Source organism: Halyomorpha halys, unplaced genomic scaffold (assembly GCF_000696795.3).
Source record: "Halyomorpha halys isolate HHAL.00 unplaced genomic scaffold, Hhal_1.1 Scaffold54.1, whole genome shotgun sequence".
Classification (NCBI taxonomy): Eukaryota; Metazoa; Arthropoda; class Insecta; order Hemiptera; family Pentatomidae; genus Halyomorpha; species Halyomorpha halys.
In genome coordinates this window covers 460,481-488,301 of record NW_027108734.1, presented here as the reverse complement: position 1 = coordinate 488,301, position 27,821 = coordinate 460,481, and the positions used below count along the sequence as shown (strand labels likewise).

The 27,821-nt window shown below is 29.1% G+C and overlaps 2 protein-coding genes across 2 annotated transcripts in view; one reads left to right on the top strand and one right to left on the bottom strand.

Annotated features, from left to right (window-relative positions):
* dsx-c73A (doublesex cognate 73A) overlaps positions 1-4,128 on the top strand; it is a 153,670-nt gene extending 149,542 nt beyond the window's left edge. Inside the window, exons 5-7 of the mRNA XM_014438288.2 lie at positions 1,944-2,094; positions 2,181-2,342; positions 3,290-4,128. Of these exons, the coding sequence (XP_014293774.1) occupies positions 1,944-2,094; positions 2,181-2,342; positions 3,290-3,351 (375 nt within the window). The 3' untranslated portion in view covers positions 3,352-4,128. The remainder of the gene's footprint in view (positions 1-1,943; positions 2,095-2,180; positions 2,343-3,289) is intronic.
* The window catches only part of LOC106692372 (elongation factor-like GTPase 1), a 422,109-nt gene that overhangs the window by 393,779 nt on the left and 509 nt on the right, over positions 1-27,821 (bottom strand). Inside the window, exons 2-16 of the mRNA XM_014438286.3 lie at positions 27,672-27,751; positions 26,266-26,405; positions 14,941-15,072; positions 13,621-13,820; positions 13,340-13,544; positions 13,124-13,259; positions 12,220-12,407; positions 11,260-11,541; positions 10,385-10,535; positions 10,105-10,298; positions 9,131-9,216; positions 8,883-9,003; positions 8,402-8,813; positions 7,050-7,230; positions 6,156-6,292 (exon numbers count right to left, since the gene is read on the bottom strand). Coding sequence (XP_014293772.1) covers positions 6,156-6,292; positions 7,050-7,230; positions 8,402-8,813; positions 8,883-9,003; positions 9,131-9,216; positions 10,105-10,298; positions 10,385-10,535; positions 11,260-11,541; positions 12,220-12,407; positions 13,124-13,259; positions 13,340-13,544; positions 13,621-13,820; positions 14,941-15,072; positions 26,266-26,405; positions 27,672-27,751 — 2,645 coding nt within the window. The remainder of the gene's footprint in view (positions 1-6,155; positions 6,293-7,049; positions 7,231-8,401; positions 8,814-8,882; positions 9,004-9,130; positions 9,217-10,104; positions 10,299-10,384; positions 10,536-11,259; positions 11,542-12,219; positions 12,408-13,123; positions 13,260-13,339; positions 13,545-13,620; positions 13,821-14,940; positions 15,073-26,265; positions 26,406-27,671; positions 27,752-27,821) is intronic.

Genomic DNA, 27,821 nt, shown 5'->3' with positions numbered 1-27,821 from the left:
AGAGCGATTATAATTTCTATAATAATTATAACTATAAAATTCACAAAAGCTCTTCTAAATGTTCCCTTCAACAAAAATTTCCAAGAGCATGTCAGGAATTTTCTGTTTAATCTAATCATCTGGAGGTTTTTATCGAATGAAAAGGTGGGAGGGTTTAGGTGGGATCATCCCCCAATAAATTGAAAACTAAAGAAGTTGAGATTTCGGGACCTATTTTATGCTGTGAAAATACTGGAAATTAAAATCAAAATCATTAGAACCATTTAAAAAAAAAATCGATATATACCTAACCTTATTTTTGTGGTTTCCAAAAACAAAAGCTAGAGACTAAGAAAAGCGAAAATTATGAAAATAAATTTTTATTTTGCTGTTGTTATAAATATTCGTTATTGTAGGATTTCTAGAGGTCTTAATATAAAATGCTAAATTTATATTATAAATTATACATTTTAAAGCACATAACAAACGGTAAGGAAACCGTCGGGTAAGATCGAGCGATTTCGGCTTTTCCCGTTTGAATCGGATGTGGTTGGATCGGATTTTTCTTTTTCTTCTTCAATTATACATAAAATTCTGTGTAACCTTGAACATGAAGGTTTTACTAAAACCCCTCAGTCTACTTATTTGTTATACTTGTCTTGGACGTTTTCTTTTTTTTTTTTCCGCCAAGACTCCCATTGGAGTCCTATTATACTGGCTAACCATGGTTGGGGGTCAAAGTTATTCATTTTGTGGGACCGCCACTCAATGAAAAAAGTCAACGCCAGGCCCCATTTGAACCGGCATTACCAATAGACATCAAATTGGTAAGACTGTGTCTTAACCCTTGAGCTATGGGCGGCCCTGTCTTGGACGTTTACTTACCTGTTATGTGAAAATAGGTATGTGTGTGAAAATTAGCCCTATACCTATAGGAGGAAAAGATAGTTGGGATGTGCGGTCAAAATATAACACAAATAAGTTGAAGTATCTTATTTAATCGTGCCTACATTTCGGCCAGAATTTCTAGCCTTCATCAGGGCTGTTAGCTTGCAATCTTACTGCCAAGTCAAGATTCAAGACTTGGCGGTAAGATTTCAAGTTTTCGACAGCCCTGATGAAAGCTAAAAATTCTGGCCGAAACGTTGGCACGATTAAATAAGTTACTTCAACTTATTTGTGTTATATTTTGGCCACATCCACCAACCATCTTCTCCTATAAGTCATCCACAGTCAACTATCTCTCATGACTATAGCCCTATATCTATTCAAGTAGAAAACTCAATTTGGATTCTAATTGCAACAAATTTAGTGCACAATCGGACTGAAAAGTAAAACATTTTTTTTTCAGATGCATATAATTATAGATCATGAGGGAAAACTATAAAAAAAGCCTTTTATTTTTTAAAATAGCCAGTTCCCACGGCTAAAAATATTGGAAATATGTCATAAATCACTCAAAAGCCCTTCCCAAGTATCATTTTAGAAAATTAGCCATGAAAGAATTTTTTAATTCTTTGATTGGACTAATATCCAAGCACAGATATTTTATCGTACGAAGTTTAATATTTTTTAATGAAATATTCTAGTACTAAATTAACTATAGAAAAATAATTTCATAGGTATAAACCTGAAAGTATCTCAAAATTTAGTTTTTTAGCAAGAGAGTTGTACTTAATGTTTGTAGTAAATCAGGTAGTATCACTTCCATCTGTTAGTTATATCTTTAGTTAGTGAGTGATTTAGCGACGGGAAAAATCATTATTTTCTTTTAGAAATCAAATCAGAATGATTCATTCCTCACAAGGAGTGAACAATTTTTCATGATTTACTAAAAGAAACTACCTCAAGCTTAGAACCAGGAGATTAAAGATCATTTATCTTTACCCCTCCAAGAGACTAATAAAATCGATTAAGTAATATTAAGTTTAAATTTTAATAGTTATGATTTCTTTATTTATTAGGTCCTTACATTAGTGAAGACTTGCGAACCAGTAGCAGATATGAGATTGTGTAGGTCACCAAGAGATTGGTCATTATTGGCACTCCAGAATATAAGAACAGGAAAGAGCCACTACCTCGTCATTTGCCGGTGCCCAGATTCAAGTCTTTTAGGTGATTTAAAAATACAATTTTAAAATATATTATACAAAAAAAAATTAAGTAAATAATTGAAAGATAACCAATGAAAATATTTCTAGAAGGACCAATGAGCCATGACCAGCCCACTTATGCAAGCGTACCAGGAATCAGGGTATATGGAATGATGTGTGTGAATAAAACTTATTCAGCATCTCCTACACCTACAACATCGAAGCGCAAAGCAAGACCACTGCGTGATTCAAGAAGTTTAAGGATAAAAGGTGAGATAGAGCGATTATAATTTCTATAATAATTATAACTATAAAATTCACAAAAGCTCTTCTAAATGTTCCCTTCAACAAAAATTTCCAAGAGCATGTCAGTAATTTTCTGTTTAATCTAATTATCTGGAGGTTTTTATCGAATGAAAAGGTGGGAGGGTTTACGGGGGATCATCCCCAATAAATTGAAAACTCAAAAAGTTGAGATTTCAGGACCTATTTCACGCCGCGAAAATACTGGAAATTCTTATTTATACCATTTTTAGATGTTATGTTTTGGATATAGACAAATTTCAGGGAATGTTCCCTGAAGCTCCTGTAAATTGAATAAACTCAGTCAAAATAGGAGGGAAATTTTAGATTTTGACCCCCTTCTTTCTCCTTAATAAATTGTAGCAACTTCCCTCCAGAGGGCTTTTTTTGGAGGGTTGCGCAACCTTTAATTAATTTTTATTTTATAATCTCAGTGAATTTGTGTTGCAACCACAATTAATTTAATCTAACCTTGAACAAATAATTAGGGTATAAGGTCTGTATCAGAAGACCAAACAACTTATGCAAATATGCACTAACAAGCCAATTTTTTGAACATGAAAAGAAAAAAAACACAATATATCTGTAAATGAAATAAAAATCAGCTTCAATGAGAAGCCTAAAATATAAAAAATAGGGATCAATAAAACTGTCAAAGGATTAAACAAGAATTTTCAAGCATATTAATATGGTTGTTATGAAAATTTAATAAATAATTTCTTGCAGAACAACATGTATCCATGAAATAAATGATTTTAGAACATGTATTTATAGAAAAAAATAATTGTTCATACTTTTTTACAAAATAAAGCCCCTGATTTATTCGGTATAATTCCGAAAGACCCTATAAGTGTAATTCGATGCTTATAAATAAATGATAAAATGATCATTAACATTTTAATTATTGCTTTCAGATGCAGGTCTTCCATTCCCATGGCACAAGGTGAAAATCTTACTGAAGGCAGCCAATTTGTAGGAAAGAGACTCAAGAGGAACAAGAACAAAGCAAGGAGATAGCACAAATTATACTGTGCTCAACCTCCACAAACTAGGCATTAACGGGTAATAATTTACGTAAACAAACGAGTTTACGTAATTGTTCCTTTTCGGAATAGTGTCAAATGAACCATATTCGTCTCATAATTCATTCAGTTATTACACAAATTGGAACCCACCATATATATTTCTTTGAAGTATATTTAGTCAAATAAAGAAGGAAATCATAGTTTCAAAAAAATTGGATACAAAATTTATATATAGTTCATAAACATTTGTGATTAAGGCATCCGATTCTTAAACCAAACTATATGCTGTAAATACAAGCTTTTATTTATTTTATTTACGTACCTAAATTATAGTCATGAATAAATTCCATGAAACATATAAGTATAAAAGTATAATAATAATAAAAAATGAACTTCCTAGAATAATTTTAAGAAATTCAATGTTGTAATAAATGTAGATTTAAATATTTAGATATTAGGCATATTTATAAAGTTTATTAGCCGATATAGACATAAAATAGCTTAAGAAATGTTTGGTTTCTAGAACATATTCGGATAACATGTTATGTAAAACAATTGATGCTGTGTGGTAGATATGTGTGTTATAGATAATTAATAACGCATTGTATATTTATTTTTTAAGTTTACACCTCCCTAGAGGTTTTCATGTAATATTTGTGGTTAGTAAGAAAAAAAAAAAGAAAAACTCGTGGGATGATGTAAACGATGGTAATTTAGACTTAAAATAAAATGTGTAATTTTATTATAAAAATCTTTAATTGTCCGCATCCTTAAATCAATCCAAGATCATACAAATCTCAAAAACAACTCTAACCATAAATGAAGTATTGTATATGCTATTAGACATGTCATCAAATTTTTACAAAGACTATCAGGATAAAATGTCTTCAGACAACATATAATAACTTTTAATACAGTCCTTATATAATGACCTTAAAATATACTTTACATGTTAACCTTATATAAAGAGTGACTTTATATAGGATCAATTTCCTTTTGCTAAAATATGGCATAAATATATAAAGATTATTACAGACTAAAATTAAAATTTTAGTCCTTATCAATTATTCGATGCTAAATTCTTAAATAATCAATATTGAAAATACTATGACTGATTTTATGGAGTTAGTCATTCAATCAAATATGTCTTAAAAGAGTATTTTATTTTGTTAATATAGATTGCCTTTTTTCTTATTTAACAATGCCGTTAAAAGTACTTCTAATAAAACATCGTAAAATACATTTTAAAACATGCCAAATATAAGCTCTGGAATACTACATTTTGTTAAATGAGTTCCATTTCTACAGTATTTGGCTTTAATATTATGGAACATTAATATTTTCTTGCTGATATAATATTGGTATCAGAAACAGAAAACAACCAGGCTGTCAAGCTGTTAGCCATTCTGTTTTTAAGATAATGGACTTTGATCTTTCCTAGCAATACCTCTTGGATACAACTTATCCATATGATATCTCAAGTTAAATCACTTAACTTGGTTACTAATAACAAAATCTCTAAACATATTTATTAGTGTGTAATAGGCTAAAAAGGTGCCTTATGACAATCCAACCAGATCAGATAAAGAAGTGAGTACAAGCGTCTGCTTCATGTCTATGAAACCAGTTTTTATAGCGACTATTCAGATCCATTCTCATCACTACGCCCATCTTGTCTGAGACATTGCATTACATTACACTGTCTCCTTAAATAAACGGATGGAGCCCACCGATTTATCAGGTTGTTTGACCATCTAAAGTCACCTTAAGAGTAATGCATAGGATGTAGGATTACCTATATGTTTATATTCAGCCAATTACAAATAATAGCTTATGTTTTGTACACAAAGTAAAGTACTGTAAGTTTTATTTCAATTTATCCTGTTTTACCTCCAATCTTGAAAGGAGAACCAAGCCTGATCAATCTCTCGTGGATAAACCAAAATTATAAAAACATTCATTATCCCAGCTAATTAACTCAAAATTATTAAAACTGGTCACTCAAGTCATTCCCCTGTCAATTAGAGTAGATTAATGAAATAGGTAGGTTAAATGATAGAGGATTTTTTCGTGACATCTGATCTTTGTGATCTTGATGTTTTTAGAATGCAACATTGCACTTGTACAGAACATTTGAAAATCATTAGATTCAAAAGACCTACCATATTTAATAAGGTAACCAATAAATGAGAATATATTAGTTTTTTAGTTTCTATTTCACAATCTTTTCATTTAAGCCCTTGAATCAAACGAAATTATTATATCTCTAGCATGAAATGTACTGAAGTTAGTCTCTAAATCATTATTTTTAACTTGAACTATGCATAACTTAAAGAAATTTCACATTCTCTTCAAATTATTTTTTTTTAAACTCTTTAACTGCTGAAGAGACAGGGCTGGCACACCATAAGTGTGAGATGATTTTGCGGTGGCTTTTTCGCTATAATTTTCTCCTTACAGAATCAAATGCTACTTAGTGAGATATTTCAGACATTAGATGTTCAAGGAAAATTTTAAGAGATAATGGGTTAATCATTTCATAGGATCGGTTTTAAGAGCTTACGGAACGTATTAATAAATCATTTTGATTTCCCAACACTAAAAGCTGGTCGCATATATGCAGCTGGAACATTGGTAGCACAAAAATCATTGCCCGCATATATGCAGCTTGAGCCTTTAAAGCGTTAATTACTTTTTGATGCACTAAAACTTATTAGAATATACTATAATTCATAATATTTTGAACTTCACTTACCTAAAACTTCAGCGTTGACCTGTATGTTGCTCTTATACATAGCAGCCATGAGCCTCTGGGGTTGAGCTTGGAAACTCTTTCTGCAGCCTTCTTTTACAGCAGACATTATTTGGCCAGAGAAAGGTCCATAAGAACCGCTGAAACAATTTTTTTTATAAGCGACCTCAAGTAGAAAAGGTCAGACATTCTATTACTAAATCTAAACAAGATTCTTAAGAACTAAATGACAATAGAAAAGATTGATTATTAATAGTTCTATTGTTTCAGGATTTGTGTTATAAAATCAAAGTCTAGAACACTGTTCTCCAAACATGCGTAATATTGAGTATCCCATATCAAACAAATTTGCATACACAGTGAAACCTTCTTAACATACAGATTTCTCCAATGGAAATTGTTTCCTACAGACTTTTTTTTATTTCCTGCTCAAGAAGTATAAGAATTAAGACTCTTTGGCAACAGACACCCCTCCAATGAATGCAGACAACTATATTTTCATAATCAAAATATAAATTTAGGCCTATGAACTAATACTTACAAAAATATTGTAAATAAAGTTTTATGTAGTAAAATTAATACATTTAAATATGCACACAAAAACATACAAATATAACGTGTAAGGAATAAACTTGTTTTTATTAATTTTCCATGTCTGTTATCAGAAAAGGTGAATTTGTTATCAGTCAAAGCAAGGTGAACCATACACACCAAAGAAATTCTTTTCATACCTCTGGGTGTACTGGTACCACACTTTGGGAAAGACGAATACTACTATCACTACTAATGATATTACAGTAAATAATTTTTGTTTTCATATTGTTCCAGACATTGTCAGCTTGTATAAAAGAAAAAGTCAGTTTTCTAACCAATAAAATTTTAAATAAAAATCATTACCTAACGGTACTTTCAATGGTCCAATCTTTAATAATAAAAGCAACGCCCATCATAGGTTCTTCGCATAGTGGTCCCGCCAGCGTGGCCATTTGGAAACCATTTATGAAACTGCTATTGTACTCATATAACATGCTGCTGCTGACTTCAGCAGTAGGTTGTTCCCAAAAATTATTGTTGTAACCTGAAATATTAAATAATGTAACTAAGACTGTTTTAAAAATAAAACTGAAGATAACAATATTATCTGTGACTATAAATTCAACACAAAACAATACAATTTTGCTAACAAGAAACACAATCATTTTAATAACTGAATCTAATAAAATCAACCCAGGATATGATCACAGTCTGTCAATGCAAATAAATAAAAAAAAAATTATGGTGTATATTTAATTTGAAATTTTTCTGTCCACCATGCCATTTCCAATTTTAACCACTTTTTAAATGTTGCTTGATTTAACTAATTTCATAAATCTCCTCTTCCTATTTTAAATAAAGGTTTCAAAGATAATATAAGACCATCGCTAAATCAGGGTTTAGGGGCAAGATGACCTGGGAAGCCTTCCCTTCTATTTTTTTTTTTTTTTTTCCCTTCTATTATTAATAATATTAATAAGCCATCCCTATAACATCTTGACAACAGTCTATTTGATTAGATACAGAATAGTATATAATAAACAACTAGTCCATAATATAATAAATTCAGTTTTTACAAGCAATAATGTAAGCCTAATATTGAAAGATATCATTTGAAAGAAACAATAATTATACAAATATGAGGCAAAGGTGGTTGGGGGTGCAGTTAGTAAATAACACAAATAAATTGAGAGGACTAATTTAATAGTACCAACGTTTCGGTCAGAGTTTCTAGCCTTCATCAGGGCTAAGAACAAAGAGCAAGATAACAATGAATGAATACAAAAAAAAAATATATTAAATGTTAAAAAGGGAAAATATAAACAGAATGATACAAGTAAATAATACAAATAAAGTAATACAGAATGAAAAAAAAAGTGGAAAATATAAAGTTCATATAGGTAATTAAAAATATAATTAGAATAACATTATAGGGGAAATAAAAAATTATAACGTTATATAATACAAAAAAACAAAGAAATATGAATACATTAATTTAATAATAATTAAAAAATTAAAGTTAAGGAAAGAAAAAAAAATTATAAAGAAAAGATAATATACATAACAAATGAAATCTGTAAGTATAATACAGTTAAGCAAAAGAAGTGAATAGAAAACACGACAATAATAATATGTGACGAATATAACTAATAATGTGTGATGATGATGTATATATATTAGTACTATAAGATAAAAAATATGGGAAGAAAATGCACCTTTTATTGTGTTAAATAAAATATTTGGCCCACACCTCCTTGGGCCGAAACTCCAAATCTTTTCGACAAAATCATCTTCACTCCATGGCGGGCCTGCCTCCTTGAAGGCCTGGGCTAATTTGTCTTTTAAAACACTAATTTCACGCAATGTTTTCTCAGACAGTTGCAACGGAATATTTGTTATGTTTTCATCCTTCAAATTTAACTTTTCTAAACCGTCCTCGATTTTGTTAATCTTTTCCAAGCTACTAACATATTTATCGAGCGTTTTGATTAGGTCAACATTCTTATCTAAAATATCTGTAACGCTGGGGGGAAGCGGAGTACAAACAATTTGTATTTCAGCCTGTTTGCCTGGAGTACTCATAGTTACCAAGCCTTCAGAATCAACTTTTGAGCTTTCTGTAGTCTCCTGAAAAGAAGAAATAAAAAATAATTTTGTGATCTATCATATGGATGAAATAATTCAATTTAATCTGACCTTTTTAGATATGTAGTGCTCATGTATTGCTTCATTTACCATATCAAGCACAGGTGGTGGAACAACAGTCTCACGAAAAGGAATGATAGGTTCAGAAGAATTTATTTCAATTTTGGCAAACCTATAAAGTTATGTTATTTTTTTTTTATAAAATTGCAGAAGTATAGATTTCCAAATTATTTCAGAAACAAATTATCATTCAATAAAAGTCTATATACTTTTTTAATTAATGTAATAGCATGAGATACCTAGTACGAAGATCATCAAGACATCTTTCCAAATGAACTTCACCTGCTGTGATTAACACATGTTCTCCAGTTTCTTGAACTAAAACCTACGAAAACATAGATGATTTAAAAATAAAAAATGATAATACTTGTTAATACAATTTCAGTTAACCATTTGAAGGGTCTAGAACAATAAGAAGGTTCAATAAAATTTAATTTAATTTAAAAAAAGTTTTCAAAAATTGGTTTTTGAGGTAAATATTTTTTTATTTTGGAGATTCAATATATTAGTATTAAGAAATCACACTGGGTCATTTAGAACATGGTCTCCTCTTCTTAAACAGTATGTACCACTAAATGATATACAATCCAGTAAAAAAAAACTAACAACAGCTGTACACAAATATAAAATATTAATATAATTAATTAAATCATTTAATTTTTATTTTCTATCGGCTCCTAGGGCACATTAGTAAGAACCCTCAGACACGTGTTTAATGCTTTTCAACTTAGTATCACCAAAAACATTTTTGTTTAAAGTAGTGATCCCATGTGTGTAGCCTGCCCGTGTAAATGGTATCATACTTTTTCCCAAAAAAATGTTATGGATCAACTACCTAAATATAAATAGTTGATCTGAATGATTTCATAAAAAAAGATACTAAACAGGACTGACCAAGTTTATAACTCTTTATTAGATAGTTAGAAGTGGCTATTTTGATTACACTAAATATAACAAAGAAATTCTTGTGATAGATTCATAAATATAGTATTAGTTTCAAATATATTTGTTTTATGGTTCAAATTTTTGTCAAAGTGTCATTGGATTTGATCATTGGGCAAAAATGTAGATCCAAATGCACAGAGATTCAAACTGCAATAATTAAAATGTTATGTTATAAATGTTATATTATGCAATCTCAATTATTTTTCATAAAAAAATTTTTGGTTATCACATTTAGACATTAAAGATAAGTAATGAACTTAACACAAACCTGAACACAAGCATCGGCCTGATTAAGAAGCTTCAAACCCTTAATTAACTGAGGAAGATCGGAAGGTTTCACAGGTTCTACAGCAACTCTTAAAATAGGAACAGCCATGAGTGTTATTTCCGAGAATGAAGGGCAAAATATTTCAGATGAAAGAGTAGCTGACTTTAGGACATAGTCATCAAGACCGCCAATACCTAAATTATTGAAATTCGTCACTTATTATTAAGTTCACAACTAAATAAATAAAGTACTTAATGAAATTTTATGATTATATATTCACCTATGACATTTCCAGCAGGAGCTTCGGTCACTATTTCCAATTCTCTTCCCATCATCAAATAGAGTTCTGATATATTGATCTTTGTTACATAATGTCCTGGTTTCCAGTCCTTAACGGCTACATTTTCTTCTATCTCTTCTCCTTTCTTTACCTAAATAAAAATTTTTTGAAGAAAATGAAACATAATATAAACTGAGGGTAAAAAACGATGGTCAAATACATCATGAACTTGATACACAACATACATTTAAATAGGTCAAACTTTTTATTCTTAAGATTTATAATTATTACATAGATTTCAATGATACAATATAATGCTAACTTCAAGGTATTTATATTAATAGTCACTGGATACTAATGATTCTACAATTTGTTTGAATGTCTAAAGTTATAGCCAACTCACTTTGAAATTAAGAACTAATGAATAGTGTTAAAAACAAAAATATTCATATTTAAAATTCCTATGATTTAACCTTGTATTTAATATATTTGACAAAACTTTATTATTTTTCAATAATCTACAACTTTATAAGATCTGAAAAAAAAAAATTAAAAAGAACATAACTAATACAACCTATAAAGGGTCTTGGGTTCAGTATTCGTTATGGAAGTAATGTTTCTGAGCCAACAATTATAAATAAATTGGATGTGGTCAGCAACCATACTCAATCCCCAGATTAATTCCCCCCAGCTATTTAAGGGTATTAACTAACCATTAACAGAGGTTGAGTGTCCCCCAGGACCAATCTGATAACCTAAAAATTGTTCAAAAACATAACCAAAACCTAAAAATAAAATAAAAAATATAACAATATATTGTATAATATGGCAAAAGATTAGAAACAACTGAATGATGATTTAAAAAAAAGTATTACCATTCTAAGAGCTTCAGCAGGATCATGTTTCGGTCCTAGAACATAAACCGACGACCCCTGTTTTAAACATCCACTATAGACCCTCGCAAATGCAATGAATACATCTTCAGAAAGTTCAGGTTCAGGTTCTGCTTCGGGCGTAGGAGCCTTATCACCCTCTTCTTCTAAAACTGTTCCAGCTAACTTAGCAGCATGACGCAATTTTGCCTGTTCCCTTCTCTTTGCCATTTCTTCAGGTGTCAGAGCTTGAGGCCTATTTTGAGGGAGTGATTTTCTTTCCATCTGAAATTTTGAAAAATAAACAAATTAATACAAACATAGAACCTGAAGAAGTAAAATTTCTAGAGCTCAAGGAATAATAATGCAATTGATTAATAGTGATCAAAACTAGGTCATTTACTGTCTGTAACAACCCAGTATGAAGGTTAAATAATACCTCTAAATTAAGAGAACCATAATGAGCTATAATGAGACATGTACTTGTATAAGATGACTAATAGTACTGCGAATATTATTATTAAAACAAAATTAAATATATCATTTCTGTCATGGAAAAATTCGCTGGGTACTCCTGATATTCTTCTTATATAAAAAAGTTGACTGTAAATATTTCTTTACACAAATTAAAATTATTTAGTAATTCTAGGTATGTAATTTTTTAGATAATTGATATTATGACTTATAAAAGATATACTTCATATGAAATGAAAAATATATCATGATGAAATTAATTAATAAAAATAGTTAATAATATTAATAGTTAACCGTATGTAATAGATTGTAGGGAGATAGTAAAGGTGCCAGTAAATAAAAATACATAATAGTAAAAGTAAATAGTTTGTCACCAATAAATAATTTTTTACTATTTTGTACCTTTATTTACTAATACCTGGACTATCTTCCAACAAAATAAAAAAATGTAAATAACTTATTGATTAATAAATTAATTAATTAACATACCGGAAACATTTTTGAAATGTAAACAATAAGTGGATCATTTTCAGTTGATGAACATTTCAGAAATGCATTTTTGAGAGCTTGAGTTTCAAGTGGATAATGTTTTAAGCTCTCTTTCGTAGAACACATCAGTTTTTCAACTTTTTCTTCAGGAAGTTGATTGGCAGGAGGTAAAATTAGACAAACCATTTCTAAAAAAAAAAAAATAATTAAATAATTTAAATCATAAAAAAATTATACAAAATTACACCCACACTATAGCTGTTTTCCAAAACATTGTAAAACGAAAAATTAAGATTTTTCTTGTACTAAAGTATTTGAATTTTTCATAATTAATACAAACGATCTAGTGGGATTTTATTCTTGTAAATTAATGACAAAATGTCAAGCAAAAGTCGAACAAAAATGATAAAAGGTATGTAAAATTAAAAAAAAAAAAAAAGACAGAAAATCAGGCTATATTTCAAAACTTTAATGTAACAAAAATCTGTGTAACTCTTTTTCAAAAAAGGCTGCGGAAGATGGATGGACTGTTCGCAATGTCAAAAGTTATTAAAAGCATGTAATACATTCATAATATGTAAATTAGCATACTGAGGTAAAATTAATAAATAAAGAAATTGGAGTCAGAAGAATGATTCCCAAAATAAAATAAAAACAGTGCAATATAAACTATTCTTAATTTAAAATTTAAAATATATATATATATGTGTGTGTGTGTGTGTATGTAATAACATACAATCATTATACTTAAGTATCTGTAAAGAAGATGAACCAGCTTTTAAAATAAATAATTGAAGTAACATGGACATAAGTATTGTAGTTTTGGAATTAAAATTGGTTTCTTCATACAGAACGAACAAATCTTAAAAAATTATTATTAATCAAATTAATAATGTAAGCATACCGAGAATAGCATTTGCCAGTGGCAACCACTGGCTGCTAACAGCTTGCAATTGGACTTTAGGATCATTGTGTCGCATGTCTCTAGTTGTTATTTTAACACCCACAGTCTCGATAATTTTTGAAAGTTTGTCCTTATCCTATGGGAATAAAAAATAACAGAAATATAATATAAGGAAAAAAATTAAACCATTAAAGCACATCAATCAAACAAACCTACCTTTCTGATACAAATTGTATCATAAAGAGCCCAAATATTATCCAGAACAAACTGAACAAAAATAGGTTTCTTCGCCTTTTCCTGGGCGCCAGGTAATATTTTCTTTGTTTTCGAGTTATAGTAAAAATCTCCCCAAAGACATTTTTTTAACTGTTGAACATCTAAGTCAAACTTTTTTGCATATAAATTGACAAAACTGTCTAGCCTAGAAGTCAGAAAATAATAATGATGAATTTAATTTATAAACAGCAAATTACAAATATATTATATAAATATAATACCGAAAACCCCAGCCATCTATAGCACTAGCAAAAACTACGTTGTCTAATTCAGGTGAAAAATAAATATTGGAGTCATCAGCATCCTCTAGTCCAGAATCCCAGTCATAAGTAGTCCGAGTTTGATTTGGCGTCTGAGAAGATTCTTTTTCAGTTCTCCCGAGTACTTCAGTTGTAAACAATTCACCCATTACAGCGTTAACCTAATTACAAACAAATATTTTATTTCAAGATTAATACTCTAAGAAAGTAATTTGGAGAATAGGAGATTTTAGAGGAAAAATAATACAAATTTAAGTATATTTTCTTTTCTTTATTATATTTTATTATTGTATCAATTATTTAAACTTTATTTCATTTTTGCACTGGAGAAGCCTTACAAAGTGGGACAAATGGGTCATAATAAATAGTGTTATTACTATTTAAGTGAGTTTTTATTTACCTCACCCAGACCATCTTCCTTTTATATAATAAAAATTTAATAGCTAAACTTTTAAAAATATTTAATGACATGTTATAAAACAATGTATGGCTGATTATGATCAATTTTTACTTTTGACTTCACTTGAGTGGTAAAAAGCTGTTCAAAAAGAACAATTACAGAATTCAGAAGAAATAACAGTAATTATTAATACTTAAAATTAAAAAATTATTTGATAGGCAAAAAAAATCCAAAAAGTAATTGAGAATCAAAACATATTTAATTTTTTTTTGGTATTTTAATTATTATAAAGTACAATCTAAGCTACTCGAAGAAGAACAGGTTAGCTCACTATTATAAATTAATTGTAACATAAATCTCACAAACGTAAAAGAATATTGATGTCATATTTACTGGAAATCGAAAAATATTTTTGACAAAAAATGAATTATGCCTTCTACTTTCATAATCTTCAAGTTTATTTTATATTACAATAAAAAAATATACTTTACAAGATTAATATATGATATTAAAATGATATAGGGAGAAAATACCTACTAAGGGAGAAACTACTAATACTATTAGTATACTACTAATTAATACTATTAATCTTTTAGTTTGTATTTGGTACAATTTCACTGACTTATACAATTCTGCCGGATAATTTTTTTACTTTTAAACGCATGTAATATCGTTAATAGTCGTCCCCATCATGAATCACAATGTATTTGTGCTTGTACTTTATAGTTTGTGTACTTGTATAATGTACTAATACTATCGGCTTTCAAAATCGGCTTATAAAACAGGTCTCTGATAGTACTATTATTCTATATAAATAATGATAATAAAATAATCAATAAGCTGAATAAAATAAAATGGTCTTTTCAAACAAAATATACTACCTGCTCTAAAATTTGAGTTAAATGAATAAAAGCATCCAGGGGTGTCAATTTCATCTCTAAAATCAGTCTGTCAATTTTGTTTAATACAAGAACAGGCTTGATATTTTCGATCCAAGCTTGTCTTAATGCAACCTGTAACAAACAAAATGTAAATGAATAGGTGCAAAAAAATATTAAAATCTTACTTACAATTTTAATTACAAATAGCATGAGTTTTCCTTGAATTAAATGGGAATATTACATACTAATTTATATGTTAATTCTTTTTTTATCTCACTTTTTTTCTTTCATCTACTATTTTTTAAACATTTGATTAAAATTAATTTAAAATTTCTAAACCAACAATTCAACTAAATTGAAAAAGGTGAATCAGATACATTTTTTTATCATTCCAAAATAATAAATATTTTTAAGATAAAACCTTATAAGTAGTAGGAAAATAATATATTGAATGTTTAAAATTTATCACAGGAAAAACTGTAGGGTCAAAGATAGAAACAATAATAAAAAAATTAGAAATTAACTTTCTTTTAAAAGGTCCAGACATAATACAGAAATTTAAACATTAAACCTAAAAGTTACCTACATTATTGGAATATTTGATGCAGTAACAGTTAATTGAATGATAATATTTTAACAAATATGTTCCATTACATCATAATAAAGAACTGAATAGAATACAAGACAAATGTATTAATTACAGGGACATGCAATAATCAAGATTTTCTTTTTTGGTTTGGGAAATATTCGTTATACTTGCAATGAAACAAACACTACATGGCCAAGAACTTATACTTTATGTTACAAAATATCTAGGGTCGAATTAAATTAAATAATTAATAAGAATATGAAGTAGATTTATAACAAAAAAATCTAGAAAGGATTATAATTGAAAATGGCTCATTTTTTAACTCTATGAGTCAGTGCTACCAACAGTGTTATATTGAAATTAGCATTGACATATTTCAATTCGTTTTACAAATCATATGATATCAGTAATATAATAAACGAAATTATTTTTAAAATAATATATTATATTTCATCATTCGGTAAGATACAAAATTGTAAATGTATTTAAGACTCAGAAATAGACTTCCTGGAATAAGGTCGTGCAGTGGGGGGGGAGGTACCGACGCAGATTTACGCTCATAATTTCTTTTTATAAAAATATAAGCTAAACGGTTTTGATGAACCATTATAATATTAATGGGCGGTGGCGTGCGAATTTTTATTTATGAAATGTATATCCAATGAATGATGGAAAATGTTGTTTTAAACAACTAAATAACTTAAATTTTAAAAGTTTATTCAATTTTGCCTGAACCATAATCACTTCAAAAACATTTCACAGGGAGCACTGGCTCCCGGCATATATATCTCACTTCATTTCGGCAAAACATAAAAGGAATTACACAATGTATAAACAATACTATAGATTTTTAATAGTACTAAATGAATTAAATTTTCGTTCAGAACTTTAAATATTTTATACAAAAATCCAGAGAGGATGCAGTAAATAGTTAACCAATTATTTCTTCCTATGCATTGGGAAATTTAAGTTTTAAAAGGTTAATAACTTATAAGGTATTTTTTTATTTAAAATAATACTGTAATAGAACATAATTAGCACAAAATATAACTTGTCCTTCAAAACGTAAAATCACAGCAATAATACAGCTTAACACACTATAATATAAATTAAATTTAATGATAATTTACACGATTTCTCATTAAAATACAGAAAACGATCAGAATATATGGCATAGAGCCTTTTAAAGTTTTGCGAATTATCACTAAAAGTATAAAATTAAAAAAAAAAATAATAATGATAAATAAATAAAATACGAATAAATAAACGAAATACGATTTTGAGGGGCGGGGGGCGGGGAGGGAGTTGAGAATTTCTCTTAGTTGAATCGCATCTGGAATGACGAAACTAAAACGTAATTTTCTAGCTTATGGAGTTCATTACAGATTCACTAATAGTTTTCTCATGTACGATGTAGAAAAAGAGCTTAGTGGGGGGGGGGCGGTCCGCCCTGGGCGGCACTTTTAGGGAGAGGCAAAATTTTACAATAAATAATATCTTGTAATAATTTTAACCATTTCATTTCATAATTTTTTTATTAGTAACCTGTACAATACACGGTAAATATGACTGCCTTTGCCAAAAAGTTCTTTAGAATTACTGTATATTTTAGTCTTTTAAATTAAAATATCTAAATAAGGGGTGGACAAATTTTCCCTGACACCGGCACAAAAAAAAACAAAAAATAAAGTTTTTTTTCTTATTCCCTACTACATGTCTTGTTAGATACCTACTAATTTCCATTTCTCTTCCCTCTTCTTTACCTTTTGGTACACCATGAGAATATGGCTAGACGTCTTGACAACGGGGCTTACCAATTATCCATTGTCTTCACAAAAATTAAGGGGACAGGAGGGCGATAGTGTTTTACGAACAAATCATCGTTGTTATGAAAATATTGTTTAGAACAATAACGTGATTGCACTTCATTTAAAGAATTTATTTGATTCAGTAACTGGTGCAAATTTATATTTCTGACTGATAACATAGAACAAAGCCTTGAAAACATTGAAATTTTAATATAACTTTTTCTCTTGGATCCATCATTTATTATTTATGAACGATAAAACAAAAGAAAAAAAAACAACCTAAAATTTCGTAGAACTTATTTTATCAAGCTAATTACCTACTTGCTAGCCTTTTAGGACTGCCATGAATGTGTTTCTGTGTTCAGAGTGGACTCATGTCCAGCAATGTGTTTTTGATAACATTTGTAAAACAATTTGGTTTACGATCTAATTACAACTTGATGCTAGGATGCACCCAAAAACCTAATTCGTTACTTTATTCAATTAATTAGCTAATCAGTAACAACACTAAGACCTCTAAAAATGCATTTCCGTGTTATGTGTGATAGACAGCCTTGTGGGTTCGATTCCCCCCTAGGGCACTTAAGATTTATTTCTCAGCAGTGAAATAAATATTTACCACTCAGGTAGCCTCCAATTGTCGGTAAAAAATACTACTAGGCCCACTTGCTGAACTAGTTTCTCCCATCACATACTAATAACAATATGAGTGATAGAAATTAATTTTTTAAATTATTTATATGTGTATTTTATGGACTGTACTAAAGCCAGGGGCAGTTTGTTTAGCTCTCAAAAATTTCCCAACGAAACAAATTTAAACACAAAAAATACTGTATAAATTGTATTAGACTTCAAGAAACGAACAATTTAAAAAAAAAATTGAACTTTAGCACCACTTTGAATAATCTGAACAAAATTTAGTGTGTCAATATAGCTAAGATAAATGTGTCCTATGTTTTTGGTGTGTCATACACTATATTCTGCAGAGAAAAAAAATAAAGAGGTAAAGCATAATGTTATTACTGCTTTGCATAGTAAAACAATTATTAAACTAAGTGTCTAAGGATACAACAGATAATATATGTACATAAGTAGTATTGAAGAAAATGCATAGTGTAATATTATAAGTATACTGAAACTGTATACAATAATGTGAAGGAAATATAGTAATATTAAAATTAAGAATGAAAGAAGAAATTCTTATAATATTGCACTATGTATTTTCTTCCCTGTTCTTATTTTTCTGTTATCTTCTTATGTTTCTTGTTAATCTGTACTTTCATTTAATCAGTATAGTTGTAATCTTTTTTTGTTCTTAGCCCTGATGAAGGCTTGAAATTTCAGCTGAAACATAGGCACTAATAAATATTTTTGTACTTATTTGTGATCTTAACTGACCGCACCCCTAACCATCTTCTCAAATATAATCCACGGTAAAGTGTCAATGCATCATTAAACATTTTAAATATACATTTTTTTTCAAATACTGACATCAAATTTTATTTTATTCTTCTAGTTTTTTGTATATTACATATATGTGGCTCTTTAAACTAAATTTACTTAATAAACGTATTAGGCCAATACTTTACCCATTTTTCCAGATGGGCTGTTTTCTAAGAAGAAACTTCTACGAACTAACCAAGTTATATTTTCATTGAATATTATACAATATTTAAAGGAATGTCGAAAAAAAAAACACACTAATCACAATAAAAAAATTAAAATGTGCAATGACAAAAGTGAAAAAGAAAATGAAGACAGGCCACACTCTAAGGTGAAACTACATAGTACAAGAGCTGGGAAGAAAAAAAGGCAGTTATCTCACCCCAATTTTTGATTACTTTAATGAACACAAGGTATAGTTACTAGTCAAAACTGATGAGTCTGCCAAGTATAGGTAGGGGGAATAAAAAATGGCACCTGTTTTAAAACCTTAAAAAAAACATTAATATTTCATTGAGAGCTCTATATCTTAAAAACTACCAACAACACTAGAAAATCTAAGAGAACATTATTTAGAGAAGAGTAAATTTTCTGAAATATTAGCCCTAAAAGAGCTATTTATGTCCAATATTTTTCGAGATATAGCTTTTTAAAAAACAAAATCTCTTAAAAATCTACTGAAAGATTAGTAGTTAATTTATTTTGAGAAATCTATATCTCAGGAACTATGTGATGTACTGATGTCTGTTAGCACTCAAATTGAAGCTAGTTTAATGGACTATAAAGAAGTTTATGACCATTACCTTCGTAGGAATAGTAGTCAATAAGTTTGATTAATGAAAAACTTCATTTCAGATACTATTGGACGTACAGATGTCTGCCAGCGCTCAAATTAAAGCTAGTTAAATTGACTACAAAATAGTTAATTATGTTTATCTTTGTAGTAGTAGTTTTATGATGATATTTGACAAAATAAACTTACAAAATGTTAATTTCTAGTTGTACGTATAAAGTGCTGGATATTTGAAAAAAAATATCTCTAGATCCATAGGACGCACATATGTCTGCCAACACTCAAAATAAAGGAAATTTAACTTACTATAAAGTAATTTATGACATTTATCTTCGTATGGGTAGTAGTTTTTATAATATTCACAAATGAATATAAATTTGGCAAATGAAAATTTGTCCGAACAACTATAAATCAATTTATATTACCAAATTTCATGAAAACTATTAGTCCTACGAAGATAAACATCATAAACTACTTTATAGATCATTAAACATGCTTTAATTTGAGTGCTAATAAACATCTGTACATCAAATGGTATTGAGATATAGATTTTTCAAAATAAATTCACTAACTACTGATCTTTCAGTAAGTCCCATACAACATTTTTATGAAATGTTGCTTTTTAAAAAACTATATCTCGAAAAATATCTAACACAAATAACTCTATTAGGGCTCATATTTTAGCAAATTTACTCTTACTTTAAATGACATTCTGTTAGGTTTTCTTGTGTTGTTCCTACTTTTTAAGGTATAGAACTCCGAATGAAAAATTAGTTTTTTTATCGCTTTGAAACTGCCGTCATTTTGTATTCCTCTTACCCATACTTGGCAGACTCATCAATTTTGACTAGTAATTATACATAGTTTTCATTAAAGTAATGAAAAATTGGGGTTAGATAACTGCCTTTATTCTCCTCTTGGGGTCTTGTACTAACACTAATTTTGAACCAAGTTAAGTAAAAAATCCAAAAAGCACTATTTTTTTAGTTGTGACATTCGAGCAAAGCAGGGATGTAAGTCGGTAGTAGGTAATTATCGCTCTAGGTGGCTTTTACCTACCTTATGGAGGCAGCACCTTCATGTTCGGGTATAATAAATCCAACTATTAAACTAATTTTTATAAAATGTTTAGGGATTATAAGGGTTGGTATCTAGTTGGTCCAATACAGATTTTATCAGATTCTGTCCCTTACTTCCATGTACATATCTACATGCATTTTTCTCGGCGATCTATATTTTGAAAACAGGTCATCGGATTTATCTCAAAGTTGGGGATAAGTGTAAGTAATATTAAATCCATTCATCGAATACTTTCTCTTACCTATGTATAATAGACTGATATCCGAGATACGCCAAAGTTAATAATGACTGGCTTTTAAATTTTATTTCATTTAATTTAACTTTTATTCATTCTGATTCTATTTACCATGGTTTAGGAATAACGTTAGGTACTAAATGGATTAAATGTAATGAAAGGCACTCGAAATTTGTTCCTTACACTGCTCAATCATCCCCACACTGTAAAATATTAATTTTTTCAAACAAATAAGAGTAATTACTAAATGAGGATGAAGGAATACCATATATAAATCACTTAGGCTTCAGAAAAGCCAAAAAATTACAACTTAACTTATCCATATTCATTAAGATAAGGTTTTAAAGATTTTATTTCAAGAAATAAAATAAGTTCTTAATAACATAATATAGAAGGTACAACAACCTGCTATTTAATCAGGATTTCTTAAAAAAATAAATAAATATACAAAAATAAAAAACTTAGGAATAGTCTATGGCACAAGTCAGGATCAGCCACTAAATGTTTTATATTTTTAAATTTCTGTAATCATTTTCCAAACAAGGAACTATTAAGAAATTAAAATTTTATAGGATAGAATAAAAATTATTTATATATAAGAAGATGGTCAGGGTTGCGGTCAAAAGAGAAACAAAAATAGTTTACAACTATTTATTATAGTAAAATATTATCAATATAAAATAACTATAACGTTTAGTTATTTTATATTGATACTATTTTACGTCTTCCTTCCTTTTATTTATATGTAATTTCTTATCACTTTAATTTTACATAATATTTATCCTAACTAAAATTGCCTTATTGTATCTTATTGTTGTAATATTCTTAGTTTTTGTTTGTTTTTTTTGTATCTTTTTAGACCTGATGAAGCCCTGCAAAGTGGGGCGAAACGTCGGAAAATAAATAGTTGTAAACTATTTTTGTTTCTCTTTTGACCCGACATTGACCGTCTTCTTATATATCAATTATTATGGTCAACTATATATAAATATAAAAAATTATTTATAATTGAGTCTTATTTTTCTCACACTGCTAAAGTCCTCAAAAACTGAATTCTTCTCTATTTCTAAAAATAACTCCTTCCGTACTTTATATACATATATATATCTCCATACAACATCTGTCAATAATTAAAAGCCCACTAATGAGCTAATACCTCAACATCCCTTAAAGAAGAAATTCAGCTAAGGAAGTAGCCCTCTAGATTAGTAGTAAGTGATATGAGGTGGTCAGCAATACATAATTATGCCTTAATTTGGATTTTAAAGATCAAACTATTTTTTTACAGTATCAATGGTAGGGGAAAAATTCACATTTGAATAAATTCATCACAAATGAAGAAATGAAAACAAAGAAAAGCTTTATTAAAAAAATATAATGTATTTTATAACTATAATTATGACTTGATAGAAAAAATAAAAACGCCTCTATTTACACAATATTATATACATCGTTTCAGTATATACAAAGAAAAATTAATTTTATGTTTTTATAAACGTCAGTTTTCTTCATTACGCTTCCTCTTGATACTGTTTCTTTATTATAATTGTTTCCTGCAACCAAAGTAAAAAAGAATTTCGGTGATTTTTGAAGATTATTTCAACTTTATATTTAATTAGCTTCAAAATAAAATTACTCTATTAGGAACTTAAATTACAAACAATAAAAAGGAATACATTTAAAAAACATAAAGATTTAGATTACACAAAAGCACAACAATCATAATAAACCAAAGATTGTATAATATCATAATAAATAATTAACTTATAACTAAACTGAGAGAATAAATGTCATCATTTCACGGTAACTCAGAGGTGCAAACTTTAAATAAGGAAGTAACACCCCAATATAAATTTGAATGTATTATTATGTTATATTTATGTTAAAATATTGAGGAGATATTAATTATAAGATAGTTGAAAATATAACAATATTTTTCTTTTATATCAGCGACTATTTTAGGATTTTGGGATCTGAATTAACTTTATGCATTTGTCTTCATGCAAGTATATATAGGAATGAAATGTATTTTAAAAACCAAGATAATGAGAAAAAAAGTAATAAAAAGATTAAAATATACAAAAAGCATCAAAAAGGTAGATACTTATTTTTTGTTATTTTTGACCTTAAAGGCTGATTATAAGTAACATATTTATTTTTTGGCGGACTTAAGTCACTATAGAGTAAGCTTGGATTTAGTACATTAAAACATGTTGTATCAATTCTCGTCAACGATAATGGTTCTTTCAAATGAAGATGAAGCCCACAGAGAAGGCAAAATGTGGAGTCTGGACTGTCTGAAACACTGAAACAACCCAAGGAGTCGTGAAGTCCACTATCCATGAACCATTCCAGCAAGTCCTATAGACATGAAGCAATAAGCTGAGGAACAGCTATAGCTGACTAAGGAACACAACTCAATCTGATGATCGATTACCACACTATTTGTATTGAGAAATCTCTATTAAACACTACCTGAGGTTCTGGGAAGGCCTCAAATGGTTTTAAATACCCATATGGTTTGAAATACAATAAAATACACCTCAACAGGACCCCAAAAGAAAAAGCATTGTAGAGAAAGACAATTATTTGCCAACCAGTAATGGGGAGCGGTTTTATTCATAGTCTCTCTTCAGTCTGTACGATTCAGATTAACAGCGGAGTGGAGACGACCAGAACAGCAATTTTCTTAATATACTGTACGTGAATCACTGCCTTTCCAGGCTATTTTTGGTTCGGACAGGACTGAATCTTGGTTTCCACTTATGTACTTAACTGATTTTCATTGATACTGATCACATGTACTGTGATGAGGTGCTTCCAGAAGCTTTGATCCCATTTGCTCCATTCATTGCTGAACATTTTGATACATTTTGATGTAGGATAATGCAGGCCTGTACACTGCCCAAATTGTTACAAAGTAATTGGAGCTCGAGTGAATTCCAGTTTTGGACTGGTTCATGGGATCTTCCTGATTTAAATCTGAATTTGTGGTATAACTTAGATGGACATATATCGATAGCCTTCTTCTAGACTTGAATCAGTTTTAATATAATTTCTTTGCACTTGTAATTAAAATTTGATTTCTTCTATGTCCGACCTAAAAGATGGGCTAATAGCCATTATTAGGAGGCTATGTCAGAAAATCTGATGTCAATAAAGAATTATCAGTTTTCAAAAAATGTGTTAATGGTAGACATTGTTTAAGTAAACTATAAAAGAACTAATTCTTGACCCAAATTAGAAAAAAAAAATCATTTTAAAAAGAATATGAGAGAAAATTATGTCTTTTTTTTGGAGAGGGAAGTGCTACTGAATGTATTAAGGAATTATTAAGCAAGAAATAATTCTTTCTTTAAAAAAATCAGTAAATGAGGCTAAACGAATACAAAAATTAATAGAGGGGTTTTCTACCATGATTTCGCTATCCCCTTTATAGGGGACTTATTAGAACAAGCTACATAATATGATTTTGACCAACCAAATTTAAGGTCACAAAGCATTATGTACAGCTGACCACCATACACTACCTTGATGCCAACTGCCATTATTGTAGCAAATTAACAATCAATTAGTTAGAATAATATTAAAAAAAAAAAATACACTTTACTTACTATTACATGATCATATTACTTAGAAAATACTTATAGTTAACTAAGATTAGGCACATAATTACTTTTCACAACCTCACCTATACTACTGTACTCCAGAAAATAATAAAGAGAGAATAAATTAGTAAGCAAATATTTTTTTTAGATCTCATTTAATTTATATACTATAAGTTCATATAAGTTAAAAAAAAAAAAGAAAAGATTTTTAAATAAAGTTCTGTTATTATCATTCTTCTATACTACTAAGCTATATTCAATGAAACTTAAGCAGTACATAGGGATATGTAATATTTGAAGAACATAAAAGTTTCAAAGAAAATTTTCCCAACATGAAGGAATATAAGAATTTATTTATAAATGCATAAGCTAACATGATTTATTGAGAAGCGCCAAGGTACAACAAAACAAGTGTGTATATAAAAAACACATAAACAACTAATCAGTTAAGAAAAAAAGAATCAAACACACACCAGTGTTTTTAATAATTTTCAGAATTTTTTGACATAAATATAAAACAAGCAAAGTGCTGAAGGAAAAATGCATGGTTTTGATCCAAAAAAACAAACTAAATGCCAGGAATAATGTTTGTGATTTTAAGCTGCTTTTTAGATTCAAAATATGAGGAAACAGCATTTTCAGTTACTTTGCTTTTTTTGGTCTAAATAAATTTTATTAGCACTTAGTCCGTTATTTATATTGAGTCTTGATACCTTCAATTAAGGCTAAAAACAATGAAACTATTGTCCATTGTTGTACTCAAGATAACAAGCCCTATAGTTACATTAACACAAACATTAAGTTGTGTAGTATCAGTAGTTAAGTGGTATCTTTGGTACCAATCAAAGAAATAATAATGCCACTGTATTACACTAAATATTCAATATTGATCATAGAAATGAAATATTAGTCAGTTCCTTTCTATAAACAAATCCAGGATTTAAATATCAACAGGAAAAGGTTAAGAGATAACAAACCTATTCTAACCATGGTGGGAAGGTCAAGTTTTAATTCTGTCGGATCACCATGAAATAAAAGTAAACTCTTCAGACTGAAATCTAACTGCAGTTTATAGATGCAGTCAACAAAAATTAAAGTTATGAGAATGTTTAGACGATGCCTCAACTACCTTAGCTACAGCAGCCTCCATGTGCAGCCAACATGACCCTCTTACTGATCATTTCTGACATACAGGGAGGGGGAGGGAAGAGGTTATCTAGAGCTGACAACCTATTCTAACAATGGTGGGAGATCAAGTCCGCCCCCTAGTCCGGATTCGAACCGGCCCCGCCCGCAATTCTCAGGAGATTGCTAAGACCTGCACCTCAACCACCTGAGTTATGGACGGCCCTTATGTACGACAAACTGCCCCTCCTTCATCAGTCATCCTCGTAATATAGCCAAGTCATTTTAATCTTTGTATCTTGATATAAGATGAGCAGCTCATTCCCTGTGAAAGTCAAACATTTAAAATATGAACTTTAAATCCACTGTTGCTTCTATGTCAACATGAATGTTTTGCTTATTTGATTACTTTTGTATAAGCTGAAGTATTTGTTTGTTATAAACATACTTGTTACTAATACCTAATAATAAGGTGTTAGTGTACATCATGAATCACTAGGTTCGAGTGCAAAGAGTTAAATATAAAATGACTAGCTAGTAGTAGTGCAGAAAAATCAGTCATTTAACACAGATAAATAATAAACATTACATAACAATTAATTTATGACTAATTATAAATAAATTAATTAAATAATTTTCATTACTTGAGTTTGTGGACAGACGCCTTCAACGACATCTATTACTAGTATTGCACCATCACAGAGTCTAACAGCCGTTGAAACTTCTGAAGAAAAATCCACATGACCAGGCGAATCTATTAAATTGATCAGGTACTCTGAACCACCTAAAAGAAATTATTAAAATGGAACATTCAAAGACAAATTAAAATTAATTCATAAATACGCAATTATAAAGTTTAATAGGATTTTGTTTACAAGAAATATAGTAAATTTGAAATTATAAAAACACAAGGATAAAATAGAATTAAGTATATAAACAAAATAATATAGCAGTAAAATAGCAATAGTATATTGTTTTTATTTTACCCAATCTGATATCGAATAAAAAAAAAAAATTTCTTTTAATTTCTTCAACAATTTTAACTGATAAGAAAAATGACGCAATAAAGGAAATGTATTTACACGTTTGAAGGTGAGATAATATTACTTCAGTAAATGGTTCACTATTACATTGCCATAGAATGCTACCATAGATGAATTAATTTTATGGATTAAAAGCTAATAAAATTCATGGTTTTACTCAACTCAAATAGCGATTAGGGTAGAGCATTTTTTTTAAGATAGATCAAATATTTAGACAAGATTTTCCAGAAGCCTGATAACAAACTTTAGTAAATTAACAGGCCACCTTACTATACCTCTTCGTGTATAGGGCCTATTTCAAAAGCACTCACAAGATCACACAGATAGTTGTATCTCTCTTGTGCAATAAGTGCAGTCGCAACGGATATGATGGTAGAACGATTTAAAATTTTGGGGGCACTAATGTTTAATGATAGCATCACTAGTGTAAATTATGTTAGAAAAAAAAATTATTGCAGGTCAAATACCTTCTAAACTTGTATAGATAATGTAGAAATTTTTATATTATATTATTTACCTTAAAAAACTTTTGTAATTTTTAGACTTCAACAAGTTCCTTCTATTATCATAAAATTCTCTTTTGAAAAAAATATTAACAAACTTTGACAGCTGATAAGGAAATTTATGTCTTATTCCAATTCTAGCCCCCTAAATACCCCTCATGGATTGACTTAGTTTATAGATACTTGACTACTACCATAAAGGGTCTTAGGTTAAGTACTTGGTGAGGAAGTTCTATTTCTAGATCAACAGTTGTCCAAAAGGAGGTAATTTAGACAGAATCACTCACAAGTCAGATTTGTTTCTGTGCAATAAAGAGTACCCATTTTGTTGGTACTGGGAGTGTAGTTGGGTCTCTAGAGAAACGGATCAATCAGCGGAGGATAAAACTCAATAAATAATCATGTACCATAGTAGAACTCAAACTCAGATTAATTTTTTATTGATCTGAATCATCATGATAAAGATACATAGAACTATTTTTTAATATAAGCAACAGAAATTACCTAATGTGTGATATAATGAAATGGAACTGCTCTTCATAGTTATTCCTCTCTCTTGTTCATCTTTCCTGCTGTCCATATACCTATTGAATAACAATTCGTCAAAACCAGTAAACAAAAATAAAATAATGATTGATAATAATCTTGTCATAC